The sequence below is a fragment of the Rosa chinensis genome, chromosome 6, assembly GCF_002994745.2.
Source record: "Rosa chinensis cultivar Old Blush chromosome 6, RchiOBHm-V2, whole genome shotgun sequence".
In the NCBI taxonomy this organism is placed as follows: Eukaryota; Viridiplantae; Streptophyta; class Magnoliopsida; order Rosales; family Rosaceae; genus Rosa; species Rosa chinensis.
In genome coordinates, this window is record NC_037093.1 from 51,481,530 (window position 1) to 51,501,874 (window position 20,345).

The 20,345-nt window shown below is 35.6% G+C and overlaps 1 protein-coding gene across 1 annotated transcript; it reads right to left on the bottom strand.

The window, feature by feature from the left end:
- Positions 1 to 9,186: 9,186 nt before the first annotated feature.
- LOC112172709 (ethylene-response factor C3) lies at positions 9,187 to 10,332 on the bottom strand. Its single transcript, XM_024310170.2, has one exon. It carries the CDS (start codon positions 10,272 to 10,274, stop codon positions 9,483 to 9,485), a length of 792 nt encoding a protein of 263 aa, XP_024165938.1. The 5' UTR covers positions 10,275 to 10,332; the 3' UTR covers positions 9,187 to 9,482.
- Between the last annotated feature and the right edge of the window lie 10,013 nt (positions 10,333 to 20,345).

Below are 20,345 nucleotides of genomic sequence, written 5' to 3' on the forward strand. Positions count from 1 at the left end.
TAAGGCCTCTGAATTCAATTTTGTAATGGCTTTAGATAAATATATAGGTCAAGAATGTTGAGAGTTATTGAATTGTTGTTCAGTTCAGTTGTCCACTTTACCTTAAGTTGTTAGGCTTGATTGGTCTTGGGTTCAAAACCCATGGGGTACTTAGCTCTGTTTAATTTTTTCTTTGCCTATTTTGTGATCTTCTCTCTTCTTTTAATATATTTTTTTTCTTTTCATTCCTAAGGCCTCTCTACTTTCTTCTTCGATCTTCTGCTATGTTTCTTGATTTTTTTTTTTCCCCTATTTTTCCTTCCTTGTTGATGTTTTTAGGCGTCCACTATTTTTTTCTTCTATTTCTACCAAACATTTTTTCTTAATTCTTCTAATTGAGATCGTGATTAATAAGACATCATTTAAATTTTCGCACTAGGCCTCTTAATTTTTAGGACCGGCCCTGTCCACAAGCTACTCTCTTTTTTTATGGCAATATCCCAGATTATTCTCAAGTTACGACAAAATTATCAATGACAATTGTTGTAAATAATCATGGGTTGGTATCAAAATGATGGATCAAGCTGAACAAAAGTAAGAGATACTTTGAGGACAAGTTACAACACATTTTTAGTACAAATGTTGTGAGGCTGATGTGAAGTACTTTAGGCTTAATTTCGAAAAACAGCCTAACCAAAAAGAAGCAAAATTGATCCCAAGCAGGATATTGGACCTATTCGAAGTATGCAAATTGCAAAGTGATGATGGCTTTTAAAGTGGGAATAGGCTACTTTTGGGGAATGAGAATTCTTGTTTTGCTGGTGCTTTTTCAGTTTTTTGAGTTCTTCTCTTCATCAACATCAAACACCCATTTTTATCGAGTCGCAGCGTCTCAGAGATGCAAAACTGCAAAAGTAAGGAGGGAATAATTTCTGATGGGCCAAAGCAAGAATTTAATCAAATGTACAATCAAGACGGTCCGTCAGTATTGATTAATCTCTTTATGACAGTATTTTCCTTATTTTATGTTTCCGTTTCTTTTCTGGTTAGGCCTACATTGTTGAATTGTCAATATGAAGTCCTTCAAAAAAAAAAAAAAGTAATGATTTATATTAGCAATCTAATAACGAAACATGTTTCCAATGATCATTTGATAGCATAAATCTTATCTCTACTACTATAAAGCGAATCCATCAAAAGTTTCACTAAATTTTAAACTACCTTAATTACTCTTATTGTGTTAATATTGAAAATTAAAAATAAATAAATATAAGAGTTATTATAGTAATAACAAAAAGAAATAAACAAAGAGATAAAAATGGAAAAGAGACGTGGGGAGTGAGAGGAGTATAGAATAAATAACTGCATATATTCATTTTAAATTCTCACATCTACAAGCAAGTGAATAAACGGATAAATCAAAATTAATTACTACTTTATTTTTTTACGTGACTTTGTGAGTCCATGTATTTGCATGCGTATGAGGCTAGTATTACTGAGTTAGACTCTTATAAGAGCATCTCCAACCATTTAGTCAAAAGCCAAAGTCATATGCAAAATATGACTCCCCTAATGTCATCACTATTCATTCAATTTTTGCATCTCCAACCATTTTTAGTCAGCCATTTAATAAATTAATCATTTTTTAGAATTAATTAACTACAATTGCAGCACATGTAGCGGGGCCCACTATTTTTTAGCCAAAGAAATTTGGCTTTCCTTCTACAAACTTGAGTCAAAATGACTCAGTTATGGCTCAAGAGTCAAAATAGCTAAAGGAAGAGCATGGTTGGAGATCTCTCTACCAAAAAGCCAAAGTCAAAATGACTTATAGCTAAATGGTTGGAGATGCTCTAACCGTCTACTAATTAATTGATCAGCTTTTACTCAACAAGTGATTGACAGTAGATTCTAGACAATTATGAGATATGTTGGTATATGGAAATGTGAAATATTTTTCAAATCTCACCAAAATGGAGATCTATGAAGTTGATGACTTGGTGTAGAGCTATGCTTGTCATCTTGCGTTGGTTTTTGTTAGATACAATTGGTTTTTATGGAAGCACACGCCGTAATGACATTGCATATACATATTCCATATATAAAAGTTCATTTTCAAACACACCAACCAATGTCCGCAGGACAAACAAATAATTAAGATTTAAATATTAAATTGAGATTACTTATTGTTTAGAATCTTTAGATAGTCCCAAACTTCAAACATTGCAGTGGTAATCAGAGGCCAAGGTTCCATCTCATATCGCAATCAAAATGGACAGGCGCGCATCTTTGCCTATTTGAAACCCTAATTAATTTGTAAGTTGTGACCATGATGATCATATATATTCCCAATTTCGAAAAGCAAAAAAAAAAGGTAAATAATAATATATAACCTTAGTTGGTACTTGGTGTGACCTATACCTAATGGAGTATATGGTATAAGAATGATTAAATTTGTCAATACAAAGTAAAAGAGAAGAGCTAGCAATTAGTATGATTCAAAGGAGGAAATTATAACTTTTTATGTGAGTGCCATGAAAAACTTTTTAATTTCTAAGAGGAACTAAATATCATGACCTTCCCGCCCCCACGATTCCTGTTGCGTTCCACTTGGTTGTCAAACAATCTGGGCACCCATGAAAGTCATTCTGGGAGGCCATGGTTTAAAGTAGAGCGCAGCTTCCTGCATCTTTCTCAACTTTGATCATTCTTCATCTCATATTGACTCAAAAACCCTACTACAGTGAAAAAGTAGTTTTGCCACTTTCACCTTGAAGAATTCAATACCTTTATTCAGAGAACTATAGGCTTCCTTCTTTGAAAAGTTTCCTTCACTGTATGTAGTGTCAAGGTATATACCCCAAGATTCATGGGTTTAGCGGGGAGCATAATCAAAATTCAAAAGCAAAACCCAACACTGTCACACCACTACCAATATGCAAAAAAAAATTCCAGAATTCCTACCATAGCCTTCACTAAATTTGCCCTTTTAACAAACCTAGTGGACACGCACTGGAAAAATCTGAGAGCGTCGGGGTTCCTCGAAAGTCCCTGAACGTGCATTAGATGATAACGATGATTTGCTCAGTGGATTGTGCTTGGTTTATAAATGTTCCACATGGGTTGGCTAATGTTTTCAGGTTTGGTTTGTGAAAGATGTGCGCTGAATTATGATCCAAAAGTTGCGAGAAGATGTAAACCAAACCACTAGTTATTGTCTGTTCCAGAATCTAAGCAACAGATCAATTTGATAACCTTATGTACTAATTAAGGAGGAGTCCATTCCCAATTCATTTCACTCAAAGTTAACTGAAATCACTGAAAATGGGAGAACAAAATTATCGTCATCTAACAACAAATAAAATGTACCCTTGCTAATTATAATGGGATGAATTCTAATAGAGTTTATTGAGAGTAGTATATGCAAGATTGGAATATGAAGTCTTGTTTTGAAATACTCTAATTTCAAGATTGAATATGAAGTTGTTTAATTTAAAATTCATGATATTTTGGCTTCTTCATCTACTCACAAAAGTTGCTTTTGAGTTGGATGTTTTAATTTTAACTTGATTTGGATATTAGGTCTAATGAGCTATTGAAGTGTCTTGGGAGAGTGTTGTTATCTTGATCGGAAGATACCTACCAACCGTTTGTAATAGAGGAAATTTATTATAGACACCTAACATATTAATGATTCAAAACTAAAGTACCGATAACAAGATTTATACTTTGCTAGATATAGTGGAACACTTTGAGTTGAACGAGCGTTTAGCAAGTAATGGATTTGTGTCAATCCAAATGTCACTAACGTCATTCTATAAAATTGATTCACGTGTTTGATTAACTAAATCTGACCACATGAGGATGTGGTCAGAAAATCAATGAGTCAAAGTTACCGGTTCTAATATTGGTTATCAATATATATGACTTGAGTCACGCTAAATGCAGTATCATTTTTTTTTTTTTTATCGGAAACAAATATTACAATGAGAATAGTGGTTTTCGATCATCTCCCAACAAGGATAAATAGAAAAACCCTGCCCACTAGACTTTAAGACTCAAAGTCCATACTAACACATTAATGGAGCCAAAGAGACCCCGACTCCAAACAAAGAAAAGTTTGACTAACTTTTAAGACTTCTTTTGCTAGGCGATGTGCAACTTTATTGCATATCATTGAAAAACCAAAATTTTTCCTTACAACTTATAAGAATTTCTACACACGTACACCTATTTCTATATAATTAATTTTTGGATAAAATACTTTAATTATTGTGTGTATCTTTCTATTATTATTATTTTTTTAAAATTTAAATTTTTTTTTTGTGACAACCTAATGTAACGTCTGGTATTACTTTACAATTTCTACACTTCTGTGATTAAACGAATATAACATGCAATTTAGAGAAAGAAAAGTCCTCGAAAGATGAGAGTACATATATACTCGATAAGTCGATATTGGCAAGAACAGTTCAACAACTTGATATTCGGCTGAAGGTATATATAGGCTCCAGTTTTGTACCTTGCCTTACCTTATAGCTCCAGGCCTCCAGTTACATATGGCCTTGTAGGATTTAGATTACTTGTTCTCTCAATATATTTGTGGAAGAATCCTCACCGACTTAGACTCTACAAGGCTGTTCCCATGCATGTTGACTTTTGCCAAAGACACATTGTAAGCCCGAGCCTCACAGTTATATCGAAAATGCGCGCAGGTAGTCTTTATTTATTTGATAAGGTAGGATTAGATTATATGGGTCTGTTTCTGAAACAGAAAGGTCCATGATCAGAGATGACGATTGGTGGCACTAATAAGATTAGATTTGTCTAAGGATTATAGCTAGAAAGCCCAAGTGTTCTGAAGCACCGAGGTTGATGAACATGATCGAACAGTATTGAACTATTGTTAATGGATGGGATGGCATGATTAGGCAAAAGACAGCAAGTAGCACTAGACATACCGGGGCCAACATCCATATGAAGGGCGCGTTTCGTACATATGACAATATTGGATTGTTTAACATGTCTGAATATGATTGGATTTCAATAGGCAAGATTGGATAACAAAGTGGATAGTGATAAAATTTAAAAAAATTAAAATTAGATAGAGATCGGCCACAGACATCACCGCCGGCAGTCCTAGTCGCCACTGCTCTCTCATCGTCGATCAACAACCCTACAACTCTCTCTCTCTCTCTCTCTCTCTCTCTCTCTCTCTCTCTGTTCTTAGAGAACATGCCCGCCACCGCACTTGCCCTCCACAGCTCGCCGGTGCCTAACCATCGCTGGCCATCTCCATTCCACTTCCAAGTCCGAGAAATTGAAGATCTATCCAGCGAGCACGACCCATCAGATAGATCAATATGAAGCTTCGACGGAATTGGATCTAGAGCAACAATTCACGTAACTCTCAGCTGCACAAATTCGATGATTCCGATGATCGGAAAAAGTTGCATAACGGCGGTGGAATGCATTGGAGACTGGATAAATCGGTGGAGAGCTACTAGAGCAGAAGAAGAAGAATTGGAAGCCGTGGTTCAGTTTATCGTGGTTGATGCTAGAGATGCAGATTTGGAAGCTTTCTGGTTGGATAAATTATATATCACCTTTCTAATAGGATTGGTTATCCATACTTGATAAGATTTGAAAAATCTAGCTGCAAATTATCTCTGCTTCCAAACATGATTAGTTCCCAGATTAGAATCCAACCTCTATATCCGATGAAAGAAACGCGGCTGAAAAGTAGGAATAGTTCATAAATGATTGCTCCGCCACAAATGGTCAACAAGACTACAAGGTTGGGCCTTGGGCTTACTTAACCCTAGACTTGGGCTCCACTTTTTGTAGGATTTACATATATATATGGTTTGGTTTTTATAGTTCAAAAGTTTAAAATCGAATTGATACTTCTGGATTTATCATCCAGACGACATACAACATCCCAATAAATGTAGTTTCCCCCCCGCCTGTCCCGGGTTTCCGGGATTAGGGTTGATATCCAAGCACTTTACATCTACAAGCAATACTGGTTATCATAACAAATGATATTAATTAATGCAAATTAATGTAATAACGAAAATTTCACTAATTGTTGTGACACAGTGATAAAACACAAGTTCTTCTAAACACTAGAGGCAAATAAGAAATTATGCATGATAGTAATAAAAGAAAATTCAATCATTTAGGACTCCGGTATTCTAAGAAAACTAGGCCATCGAAGCCTACAATTGGAAGTCTCATCCGAAGATCAAAGTGAATATGTTAGCTATCGTTAATGACGCCAATTTAAAGCCATTAATTACAGAGGACAATGAATGCAGCACACGCTCAGGTTAATTTGCCCTCTCAAGCTGTCCCCATCATTTTCCCATTCTCCTTTCAGTTCTGAAATATGAGAATCACTGTTCCTTTATTTTCTTTTCTTCTTGTAGGTAACTGCATTTGGTCATTCATTTTATCTGTAATAGACAGAGCTATATCTTCAGTTATTTCTCACTATTCCACTTGTCTTGGACTCTTGGCTATGGCGATTCGTAATTGTACACCTTCCTACATGTTTACTCGATCATGCTTGTTGACTCCTCATAAGAAGAGAGTGCACAGAGCCATAGAGCACTGATTTCATTATCGAGGAGGACCCAAATATTGATTACACCACCAATGAGCCCGGAAGAGGAAGATATTTGCCGGAACCAATTCTTGGGTTGCCCACTAGCTTGGGCATTGGAGTTGTTTGGGCTTAGACCTGTCTTCATTTGTGGTCCATGTTTAACCTAAGCAATACGTAAGACGAAGTCTTCGTCTTTGTCTTTAGGTATAGAAACGAGTATGCTCTCAGAGTCTCGGCTAGCTCTATCAATCAATAAGTTAGTTGTTAGAAAGGCAAAAGAACTAGCTAGTGGGAGTGAGTAGTGAGTGAGTGCATCACAGCATCATACATGGTCATCTTTTGCCCCAAAATATGTGGATCGATCAAGAATGACAACACAAGTTGTTTGAATACTAGTGGAGGATATATAACTTCCAAGGTTCAATTGCTGTCATAAGCGTGTGTGTAGGCCTTCTATGCTAAGGAGGTCCTTAATTTAGCTTAAGGAACAAATTTCCATATTTTGACCACTTTTCGATCGTATATTCACATATTAACTGTTCAGTTTTTATGTATATATAAGTAGATCACTTATGCAAATTTTCAGCCAAATTGATGATCGTTACGGCATCCAAAACTGCAATTTACACGAATGGTTAAGGTTGGACAGATTTGGTTCGTTGTGTAAATTGCAGTTTTGGATGCCTTAACGATCATCAATTTGACTGAAAATTTGCAGAGATGATCTACTCATATATTCCTAAAAACTGAACGGTTAAGATGTGATCAAAAAGTTGTCAAAATATGAAAATCCGTTCCTTAAGCTAATTTAAGGACCTCCTTATAGAGCAAGATTCTACACACACACACACACACACACACACACACACACATACATGCATACAATGCTTCTCTTCTAAGGACCTCCTCATATATTAAAATATGCAAATTTCCTTGATATACTCACTTTTCGATCGCATATCCACATCTTGACCATTCAGTTTTTAGGTCCTAATCTATAGATTACTTCCACAGGCCGGATTAGAAGTGGACGTCCGCATAGATGCAAAAGTGCGGACGTCCATCCTTAGGCCTCGATCAAGCGTCGATGGTGGCATTGCTGTTGCTGGACGAAGACTCTGGACATCCCTGAAGGCGTCGCCATCAATGTGAAGGCTCAGGTGATCGAATTCGAAGGCATGCGCGGCGAGCTAGCTGAAACCATAGAAGCACCATCAAGGTCGACTTCAAACTCTTCATCGATGAGTCCAGAAGCAAGAAGAGGTTCGACATCGAGGCTGTCCGTCGGCGCCTGATGCCGGTGCAAGGATGGACGTCCGTACTTTTTTTGTTTAGCGGATGTCCGCTTCTGAATTGATCCATATATGTACATGTATGCATATGTATGTATGTATATATATATATATATATATATATATATATATATATATATATACAGATCCTATCCAGAGCGAGGCCTCGCTCTGAAATTAAAGTGTGAGGTTGGAGTTTAGGGTCACTTTTCGGTCTCATATCCACATCTCGACCATTCAGTTTTTAGGTACTTATGTATAGATTATCTCTGCAAAATTTCAGCCAAATTAATGATCTTTAAGGTATCTAACTCACTTAAACTAATGGACGAACTGAATCTGTCCAACCTGAACCATACTAGCTTTAAGGCAGTTATCAATGACTTAACGACCATCAATTTGGCTGAAATTTTAAAAAGATGATCTATACATTAGTACCTAAAAGATGAACGGTCAAGATATGTATATGAGACTGAAAAGTGACCCTAAACTTCAACCTCGCACTTTAATTTCAGAGCAAGGCCTCGCTCTAGATAGGATTTGTATATATGTGTGTGTGTGTGTGTGTGTGTGTGTAAAATCAAATTAACACAGTACTGGGTATAAACAAATTCATACATTAACATAGTGGAAAGCAATACATCATTTTAGTTTCATATATGAAGTTTATATCCAATGCCAAATTAGCTATATATCAGGATAATACCATTGTTATCGATCTCTTTTGTTTATGACTCGATCAATGCAGATGAACAATAAAGATGAGCTGCCAGTTTTGACTGTAAAAGAAGTATTCAGTAGGTTGAATTAGCTAGCTAGAAGTTCTAATTTAATCTAACAAGGAGATAGTGGCTCTGAACTTTTGATCACCAAGTAATTAATGCCAAAAACATTTTGGTTTACAGGCTTGTTGTAAATAGTACAATTTGAAAAAGTAATATGGGGTTTACATCCAAAACCAATTGGTAATGGATGCAGTGACCCAAAATCTTATAAATTCATATGCAAGGTCCCCAATTTCCCATGTGGGATTCATACTCTCAACAGGCCCCCGCACTTGTGATGAATTTTCAAACCATATACGTGAACAACTTATATTGGGTGACGTGGAGATTGTGTGGCCGCGAAGCATGCACACGTGGGATAACCTGCTCTGATACCATGATAAAGTAATCTAGGGTTCACATTCAAAATCAATTAACAATGAATGTAGAATAAATGTAGTAACCCAAACCCTTGTAAACTCATATGCATGGTCCCTAATTTCCCATGTGGGATTCATACTCTCAACACGTACAGTCTCGCTTCCAAATATAGATCGAGGGTCCTCCATGTTATATTCAAAAACCTCTATTTTAAACTTCAATCATTGAGGCAAAGAAGATAAGTGATGCATATGTTTAATTACATTCCATCATTTTCGACTTTACAAAGAGGAAGAAGGCGCGATTGATTAATAGGATTTACTAGGCCCTAGATGACGCCCTCAGATCTTAACTAGGATCTTTGATTTAAAAGGTCGAAATAAAGATATAAAAGAACAAGGTCAAACCGACCAAAAAGTGAAAAAAAGAAGTGGTACGTAGTTACCCAAACAAAAATTAGCAAGAAAAACTAGCACTTTCACATGAGCTTTGATACAAAAGCTCCTCCAAGTATTCAGCACCCAAATCCTCTAATACCACCACATTTTGCGTTACGACGTTCTCTTGCGTTTTATTCTTTGTTACTTTGGAAGGAATCGAACTCTTGACTTTTCCTTGCTCTTTATTACAACTATTCTTTTTGCACAAAGACTTTCTTCTCGTCGAGTGCCTCCTCTTGAGTGCCACAATTGGCGAGCACCCTTCGTCATATCTACACTTGATCTCTTGAAGTGACTCCCTCACAACTTCAACCGGAAAATTGAGCACAGCCAAAGGACCCCTCAGTGCAAATGCAGCTTGGTCATAGGCCAAAGCAGCTGCCTCGGCACTATCGAAAGTGCCAAGCCAAACCCTGACTCCATGCCTCGTCGAGTCCCTTATTTCAGCTGCGTATTTGCCCCAAGGCCTCCTCCTGACCCCTCTGTACGACTTTTCCTTTCTGGGTTTCCCTTCAAACACTTGGAAGGCATTGGAATTGGAAGTGACCTCCTCTTCCTTTACAGCTCCACCAAACCAGTGCGTTTCTTCAGCCACTAACGCTGGTTCTTTAGCCACAGCATCGAACAGCAACAAATCTTGAGGCTCATGATTTGTGTTAAATGGTGGAAAGTTCAACATATCGTTGTTGAAAGTATCGAGTAAAGCGTCGTCCCATGAGAAAGAATCTAGCGACGAACCGAAGGAGGATTCAGGTGAGAATTGAGAAGGGTTTGAGAATTGGAAGAGAGAGTATGACTCCATTTCCATTTGTGTATATGCTTGGAATTTGTGTGTTGTTCTTGGTTTTGTTTTGTTATATTTCCAAAAGTACAACAAGCCCTATATATACCCGAAGAAAATCAAGACTTTGAACCAGAATGCTGACAATGCAAAGTTTAGAATAATGAAGAGGATAAAATATAGCCAGGTGAAAGGTACAGCTTCTGGGTAAGGAGGATGTTAGGATTGTAGCACCAAAATCTAGTGCCAACTAAATTATTCAATCTTGGCTTTTCCTTGGAACCAAGACTAACATTTCTAGTTCTTTTACACACGTGGGTCAAATGAGGCAGTGAGGCACGGCGGCGGGGTTGGACCCGAGTTATTTACGATTTATAATAATAGTATAATATATACCAGAGAGATAGACAAACCCCAGTTGCCGTGGCATGATGGAAACCCTAGCTAGCAAGTTGCAGTGGGGCCATTAAATAAATAAAACTATGACAAAACCAAGCTTAATTATGATAACTAATAATAATCTGGCTAACTAAGAAACCCCAGTAGCTGGCGATTAGCCTGTAAGACAAAGTTTAAGTTTTTTCTTGTCGGACAACAAATCTAAGGGTGTTAAGTAATCGTAATGTTCCCTGATTTAATTAAAATCTAATAATTGTAAGAGCTTTTTATACGGTGAGACGGATATTTTTAAAAACAGTGTTGTAGAGGTTGCATGTGAGAAAAGAGAGAGACAATTTTAAAAATAAAAGTAAATTACTGCCAAACTGTTCTTTGGGTAATGAGGAATCAAAATGGACAAATTTAAGGGTATCAGGGAATCGTTCTATCCCTTGATTTAATTAAATTCAAGGGTTGTACAAGCTTTTTATACGCTGAGATAGATACTTTAAAAAAATATAATTATGGAAATTGCATGTGAGAAAAGAGAAAGATAATTTTAAATATATAAGTAAATTACTGCTAAATTGTTCTTTGGGTACGAAATAAGGAATAAAAATGAACAATTGACCTACGAATGATGATAATTAATGGACAAAAGCTTGGGGACAGAAAACATTTATCTGATTTTTTTTTGTTTTGTCTTTTTCTTAACCACTTGGTGGTTTTTTAAACTCTCATCATGTCCAATTATATATATATATATATATATATATATATTTTTTTTTTCCTTAATGTTTTTACTGCAAATAATTGGCTCAAATAATTTTGATTTGAATAATTCCTATATTGCATTTCTTCACCATTAGATGATATATACTATCTTTATGAAACTAAGGAATTAAATAAAGTACAGGCAGGTATTTTAATTAAAGCTATAAGAAAGAACATTGAGCAGTTGATTCATATATATGTCGATTCGGTAAATTAAGCTAGAAGAAGATTAGCACAGCTACTCTGCACTCTATGTTTATACTTTCTTAGGACTATCTTTTGAACAAGAAGACTTATTATCGTTCTTTGTGTTTATATATTTATCCAAAAGTTCTTCAGAATTGGAACATTTTCAAGGTTCAGTAACAGAAAATAGAGGCTTGTATCTGGACCGCACCACACAGAGACACTCAATTTCATGAGTCTTTATCCCTATCCAGTCAATTTCAAGTGAAAAAGAGATCATTGAAAAATTAGGCATGTAAATGTCATTTTCATTAACTTCCAGCTCTGTTTAGTGTAATTAAAATTAGAGGCTGATAATTGCCGTTGCTTTATACTAGATTCCCACCACCTTCAAAAAGTTCTTTTCTCTTTCAATTTCTTTATTGCTCTTTGAAGAGGGATCGTTCTTCATGGCAGAAAAATTGTGTGACCATGTGGTGTGCATGGACTCGATGTAGTTTATAGAGAAACACTTGGTATATAATTTACATTAAACTAAGTTATCACATGTCTTTATTTTAAAATTCCATAACTAACGCGTTTTTAATTATAACTTAACTTGAACGTAAAACTCAACACTTTTTATTGATCCATAAATTAAAAGTTTATAATCATGTTTAATACTTAACTTAGCCTGCGGGTCATATCGTGCCATGTTTGCTGATTAAAGATGTTTCAAAAGTCTTAACTCTTCTTGTTATAAGACGAACAAAAATTAGCCTAGCTAGCTAGCTAGAACTAGGTCATATTTTAACAGACTTCAACAAACCCAGAAAACCCTAATCAAGGGAAAGGGGAGGTCAGCAGCCGGACAGTTTCGCACATTTTTGTCCAGTAAAAATGGTTCGATCTTCTCGGTGAAAGTTACAAATTTAATATTTGTAGCTACTTTCTTCCCGACAGTTATACACTTATACATGAAACGAACTACAGTTGGAACTTGGAAGGATGAAGAGTTGAAGACGAAGGAGAAGTCTGTTTTGTTTTTGGTTTTATGGTAAAATTTAAGAATTATTACTTTGCATGGTCGGACCGTGGTTGGTCCACACTCCATCGTATCCAAAACTCAGTCAATTCAGTTTTGACCAGATTTGGTGCTCAATCAACCGCTCATGAAACACTGGACCTACTACTGGCCTACAATAGAGTTCCAATCTGGATTCTGGATTTGTGGTGACATACAATAGAATTTAGGTTAACTTTCATTTCTTTAATAGTTTTATGTCAAACCGCTTCTGCAGTTCCATATGCATTTGCGACAGAAGGTAGTTGGAATCTAATTTCTGTTTTAAGTTTCTCTAGAAACCTGTCTGAATCTATTCTATGATTTCTATCAATCTATCATGCTTGATATTAATGCCTGCATATGAGATTTTAGGGTTACGTTATTTAGGTAAACACAACTCCTTTTAAGTGGTAAATATTAATCACATTTACATTACGAATTAATATATATTAAGAGCAACTTCAATAGTTTCTCTATAATTTCTGTATAATAGAGAATGAAAAGTTAAAGTTTTAGCATATTTTTCTTCTCCAACTCTAACATATTCTCTATTTTACAGCAATCTCCAAATCTCCATATTCTTCCTTAAATTTTAGAGATTGCTGTAAATATAGGAAATTTAGTTTTCTCTTTCTTCACTTTCTCTAAAATATGGATAATTATAGAGAATCTGTTGGAGCAAAAGATGCTCATTTTTCCCTAAAATATAGAAAAATCAAAATATGGGGAAACTGTTGGAGTTGCTCTAAGTATACTACTGTTATTCTAATGGGTGAACTATTATGTAAATTTTCACTCCACTGAAAAAAAAAAAAAAAAGATTATACGGTATAACTTTTCTCTTTTTTTTTACTCTCAACTAATTTACATATTTATCTCATACTCCCCACCTGATATTTTCAATCTTTTTTCCCACAAAACATAACGTGCCTGCAGATCTAGACCCCTTCTAAGTTGTTACTTTATTATAATCATATAATACAACACAAATTAGTTGAAAGTTATCCCACACGAGACCATGACGACTACCTTTTTTTTCATCAATTTTTTTTTTTTCATGAAAATAATACCAACTTGTTCACCATGCACTGAACTGAACTGTATTCACATGCCCAAGAAGCATTTTTCGCTAAACAAACCAAAACATACAGAATCTAGCCAAACAAATCATCCTATCCTTTTGTTCACGTGTCGAATAAACTCGCACGTTCAAAATCTGCTGGTTCGAATCCTGTTGGGTTTAGATAATGAGCCAACTTGCAAGAATGCAAGTAAGTGCGTCAGTAATGGAGGGCCATATATATGTCTTTATTTCTGGGCGAGCTAGCCAGGTGCATGAACCTGAACACATCGATCACATCCATCAAAACTTTTCAGGATGCATTAACAACGTCATGAGGTTTATCTTTTATCATTGTTGAAAGAGATCTTTAATCTAAATCGTGCTAAGCTACAAAAGTAAATAGTGAAACTTAGCTTTAAATCAAAGCCCTAGCAGAGTACCTATGCTAATTTCAATTTTAATTGGAGTATTATAGTTATATAAATCGGTCAATAGCCCTCGTGCGGTTTTGCAAGTTCATGTATCTTGTAAAGAACTGCATAAAGATTAACGATCTGTGGTACCTCGATCCTGGTACATAAGACAATGTGATTTGAACAACATAGCAATATGTAATTAACTCCGTCTTTATCCTTTTTTTTTAGGGTCCATAAATTCTTAAACTAAAAAAAAAAAAAAAAAAGGTCCAAAAATTTCATTGAACTAGTCACACTTTTTAGTATTATGAATATCTCCGTAGAAGTCGTTTTGGTTTTCTTTGAAGTACTTGACTTTAAATTCTTTGTTTAGGTCAAATAATATTTTACTTTTCAATAATTTTCGAGAAATAGTATGTCCAACAGATAGCTTGTTTCACTAGACTCTAATATGATATGCAAACTTGCTTTCTCTTTAATTTAGGGGTGGGCGCGGTGAGGTTCGGTTTGGTTTGGTTTGAGGCCCAAACCACTTTTTTCGATTGGCCTATATATTAAACCGCAACCGCATTACAAAAGGGCTGAAGTGCTGAACCAATTATTTCAGTTACACCATTTTTCGGTGCGGTGCGGGTCGGTTTCTGTTTGGAGCGATTTATTAATTTCAACTAAAAAGAGAGGGCCAAAATCAGGCTTATTTTTACTTAATAATTTCAATAAGGCATAAATAAATTTTGAATGCATTTAGAGTCCACACAAATCAGCAAATGTCACTCAAATATCAAGCAACTTGCAGAAAGACCATAGCAACTTATTACACACACAGATATATATATATATATATATATATATAAATGATCAAGCAAACATAACAACTTATTACAAACTGAAAACCTAATCAAAAATGGATTTCTTATATATTGAAACCAACATTTCCATCAATAGAGAAATAATAAATAAATAAAATGTAATTAAAATAAATTCGGTGTGGGTCGGTTTAAATCGGGCAGTTTATGACCCAAAACCGCAACCGAACCGCTTTTATACGGTTCGGTGCGGTGTGATCATAAAACGAAACCATTTTAGTTCGGTGCGGTTACCAAACCGTTTTTTCGGTGCGGTTCGGGTCGATAATAGCATTTTCGGTACAAAATGTCCACCCCTACTCTTTATATTTACCTTCTAACATGTACTCACTTATGTGTCAATATTTTTTCTATTCTTAATTTTTGCATTAAATTATCTCTATCATATGAATACTTTAGAGTTCCTGCGTTTGCAATGGGGGTTTAGTCTGGAATTACTTTCATTTCCGTGAACCAAACAAGGCCTTAGAGTTTTAGAGCTCTTAGCATAAACTCATTTTTGACTAGCCCTTCAAAATGCGGGTTATTATGCATATGCATCTTTCTACTTTTAATGGATTCACACTCCAATTTGATAAAAAAATAAAAAATAAAAAATCAGATCACATGATATCAGGCTTTTGTTTATTTTATGTTATGCTTATTAACTTAATTAATAAAGATAATAAATAACCAAGTTAGAAAAAGTTATCAGTGAGGTTGTCGGTCAACTAGAATGGTTTGATTGTCCAATGAAATCCTGACACATATATAAATGAACAAAATCACATGTCACAAATAACCCCTAGTTTGCAAGAAAATATGTACCCTTGCATTTTGTAAACTAGTCGACGTAGTGATTTCCTAGTAGCGGCCAAGCCTATCGATTAGACAGTTAATTGAAGGCTTTTTCGTAAGTTTAAGACTTGAGAATAAAAAATGCGCTGGGTTGGAACTAATTTTGCTCTTCTCGTCTCCTGATTTTCAATCCTACCCATTTGAGCGCTCCCCATCTCCATTTCGGTTGCGGATTGGATTATCTGTCTTTTTTATAATAATCAAACGTAATTTTTTTTTGACAAGTAGAATGATTCATTTTATTAAGTGAATTAACCGCAGCGGTTGAAATAGTACGTACACCAAAATAGACATATATCTACGCTTAAACTGGTTCAGACACTACTTCATGAACAATAACGCACAAAGTTTAAAACTAACAAAAGACACTTCGCCTTCAAAGGGACATATTGGCTCTCATCACTACTAGAGAAAACCCATTTGGGGACAAATCTTTTCGGGACGGACTAATTTTTCGTCCCCCAAACACGTGATTAGAGACGGAAAAAATTATTTTGTCCCTAAAAGTTTTGTGTTTCAAAACTCTCCATCCAACGCTATTTAGAGACAAATAAGTTTCAATTAGAGACAAAAAATATCTGTCCCAAAATTTAATTGGGGACGAAATTTAATTTGGTCTCTTATGCATTTTAGATTTTGCAAATAATTTGTAAAATTTAAGCAGTTAGTTGCACTGAAATACAAATTTTGGATGAAAAGAATTAGGGTGAAAAAGTTCATCCCTAATTTCGTTGGTAGTATTTTTTTTTTTAGCTTTTCATTTGGATGGGGTTTGACAAAAATAAATAGTGTTTAGCAACTGAATGGGATTGAAACGATGTAGTTTCTATCTCACATATAAATCACCCCATTTATCTCAGTTCTTCGAACTATTTGACGATCACTGCTCTGCGACTTCCCCATACGAACTTTCGAACAACAGTAACTCCTAGCAGCAACGTCTCTATCATGCAATCTGTCTCCTCTATCTCAGCTCTCTGAGTCTCTCTTCTCCTCCTTTAGTACTTAAATCTTGAATTAGGGTTTTCTCTATTGCAGAATTTCAATTTTTTTTAGTTTTGGTAGTGCTAATTGTTTGTTTGTTGATGTCATAGACTTGTAGTAAGCATAGAGATTGCATTGCTAACTACTAAGAACCTAAGAGAACTTTTTTGAAAATCCGGATTCTAGATCATCTTCTATATGGAGAGAGTTTCTGAATATTCTCTTATTTTGATTATTCCTAATCTTAATAGCTTATTACGATTCTTTTATCTTAATATTGTTTAGCCAAAACATAATTTTTGACGTAAATACCCCTTATATAGATACTAGGAAAACCACGTTAATTAAAAAGGATAAACAAGTAAATTTACAAATAAAAGCAATAAAAGAATAAAGATATATTTTTATCTTTTATTAAAGGTAATAAGGATAATACAGGCTATACGTGCTCAGAGTTCCTCAATTGGGGTTTAGGGTTTTTGATCGAAATCTTCTAGATCTCGTGGGTGGTCTCATCCTCTCTCTCATTGGAGCCTGTTTTCTTCCTTCACCCCCTCTTGATTTGAACTCGTGGTTCAAATTTTGATTTGCCATGAGTCGGTTTGGTTGCAGAGGTTTGTTAACTTTGTGTTGTTATAAATTATAGTTACGTGTCTGTTGTTGCTGGGAATGAGTTTCTCAGGATTTGTACCACTTTGTAAAGGGCAGGTACCCGAAGTTCATCGATGCACTAAGAGATTTGGATGACCATCTCACAATGGTTCACCACTTTGTCTTGTTATATATCTCAGACTCAAAAATTGCGCAAATTCTTTGTATATGTTAAAGGCATATATTATTAGGTGTAGTACTGTTTCTTTATTCTTTAACCTTGCATCTTGTGTAATAAATCCATATGGTTTTGTTTTTGTATGTTCAGGCCGAGGTAAAGGGGCAATTGATCACATGGTTGACTTCTCACCCTTTGCAGCAAGTTTTGACTAATGATATTGACTTCAATATCATGCTAAGCTTTTTGGAGTTTTATGAGGTTACAGTTTTTACCATTGTGTTTTATTTTTTCTTCAATGTCTCTCCTACCTTTTCAAATCAAAGTTTCTTCTTTCATTTTTTTTTTTGATGTTGTTCTTTCATTTACTATATCATTGTTACAGTTATGTTTCGCTTATGTTGCAGGCTCTTCTTGCATCTGTGAATTGTCATTTATATCGTTCCAAAAATGTGAAGTATCCACCAATTCTTGATCCTTGATTGGTAGATAGCATCAGAAGAGATACAAATGGTTAAAAGAAAATATATTTTACTTTCATTATGTGCATCCTATATTTTTTATTTAAAAAAAATAAAGATATAGTTACTCAATTTTTTGACTATTCTTGATGTCTCAGCAACGTCTAGATACCAAGCTGCAATACTGAATATCAATAAATGGGGAGAGGTATGCCAAGTATACTCACTATGCATTGTAGACATGTATCCTAAAGACATGTGATTTGATTCTGGGCATTTTGTTGTGCAAGACACTTCCCATTTGCTTGTATTCGATTGTCCCAGCATAGTTTGCTATCTTTGCTGCAGTCATCCTTGTACTTGCTTTTACGGAGGTAAAACTTCGCATTTTGAAATGCCTCCACTTTCAGTAATGTAATTAGGCATGAAGAATCAGTGTTATTTACTCTTCTATTTTTTTCTTCATCTTTTCTAGATTATCTCTCAAGCTCTGTGTGCTAGTTATGGACTAACTGTTGGTGCAAAGCTCTCTCTCTCTCTCTCTCTCTCTCTCTCTCTCGGTTCCACTTCTTCTGCAGAGTTTGCTGAGTACATAAAGCAAACTAGATATGACCTCCATGGTGTAAAAGCAGATGGTCAGGTAACCACCTGATTATTTTTTCTTAGCCCACCTTTTACAGTATCTAGTATTCAAATTTTCTTGACAGAAAATTATACTTTACGGTTATATTAATCTCAGATGCTGGTTTTGATGACGTAATTGCCAAGGATCGTACTGATCAGGTCTGCGTGATGCAACAACAGTTCTTTGTTTTTGTATATATACATGATTTGGGCTTGCTGATAAAGACAAGGATCCATTCATTGAAGACTTTTCTAAGGTGAGTTTCTTCCTCGTTTTCTCTGTGCATTTGTTATATTATTACAGTTCTATGCATTCATGAATTTATGATTCTTTGCAATCAAAATACATTCAGGAGAACTGCAATGACATAGTTGGTGGATGGAAGGCGAAGCTGGTTAGGATTAACTCTGGAGAGCAGAGTGTAGCCTCTTCATTGCCAAGAAGAAATGACTATGACACTTCAAGTTTTGCATATGCAAATGCAATATTGTACTCGAGTTAGATATGCATTTCTGATAACCATTGTATTCAGTTGCTGGTGTATTGTGATTTAAACGGTCTTATCTTAAACTATGTCGCAATTCTATTAATGTTTGAACTTTTGCCGTTTGATAATAATGGAATTGGGGTTTGTCTTCACTCATTTGTATCTGAATTTGTGTCAAATTTACTATTTGCTTGGTTTTAATCATTCCATGTTCGTTTGATTGGTTCCATTAAATTTGAAAATAATTATAATTTAAAAATAATTAAAATTTGAAAATAATAAGAGACAAAATGAGTTTTGTCCCTTATTCATTTGATTGACGTCATCTATAGTTAATTTTCCCGCCAACTTGAATGATATTGGGGATGGAATTTTGTTGAATAGGGGACAACTTTATTTTCTTCTCCAAATGCATTAGGAGACGGAATTTATCAGCCGTTGTCTTTTATAATTAGGGACGAGCATTAGGAGACGACTTTAGCCACAAAATGATTTCGTCTCAAACATTTTTTCGAGACAAATTCTCAACTTTTAGAGACAAATTGATTTCGTCCTTAATAGGATTTTCTCTAGTAGTGCATTCACCTCTCGTCAAGCATGTAATTGTGGTACGAAAGATTAATAGTACTTCTAAGAAGACTCATATAAGATCTTCAACTAGGCTAGACAAAATAAACTCAACATACTAGGACACCACTAACTGAAGACAGAGTGTATAGACTGGGTCAAGCCCATATACGTCACCAAGATAGTGGGACTAGTTAGAAAGACTAACAAAATAAAAACTACCTAACATGGCCAAAAGCGGCTCCAGCAAAGCCCCAACTCCAATCCACCACCAACAACACAACCTGACACCGACTCAACCACCTTTGTGTGCCTTTCAAGAGCCGCCATCATCCTCATCGACGCCACCACCAAAGCACCACTAAGTACGCATCAACTCGAACCCAACCGGGACTAAGTCGCCAAAGCACCAAGCCGCGCTACAGGATGCCGCCATCATCAAGGAACCACCAACTCTCCAGGAACTTGTGTCGCGACCGCCTTCACCGCTAATAAGATCTACAGAGCCAACCAACCCCTGCAAAACCTCCCCGACTAGCAAAGCCAACGAGCCATAGATGAGCCTAGAAACAAAACACCACTCGTCCGGCAGCTGCACTGCAGATTAGGGCGGTCATAGGCCAACATCGAGCAAGCCACC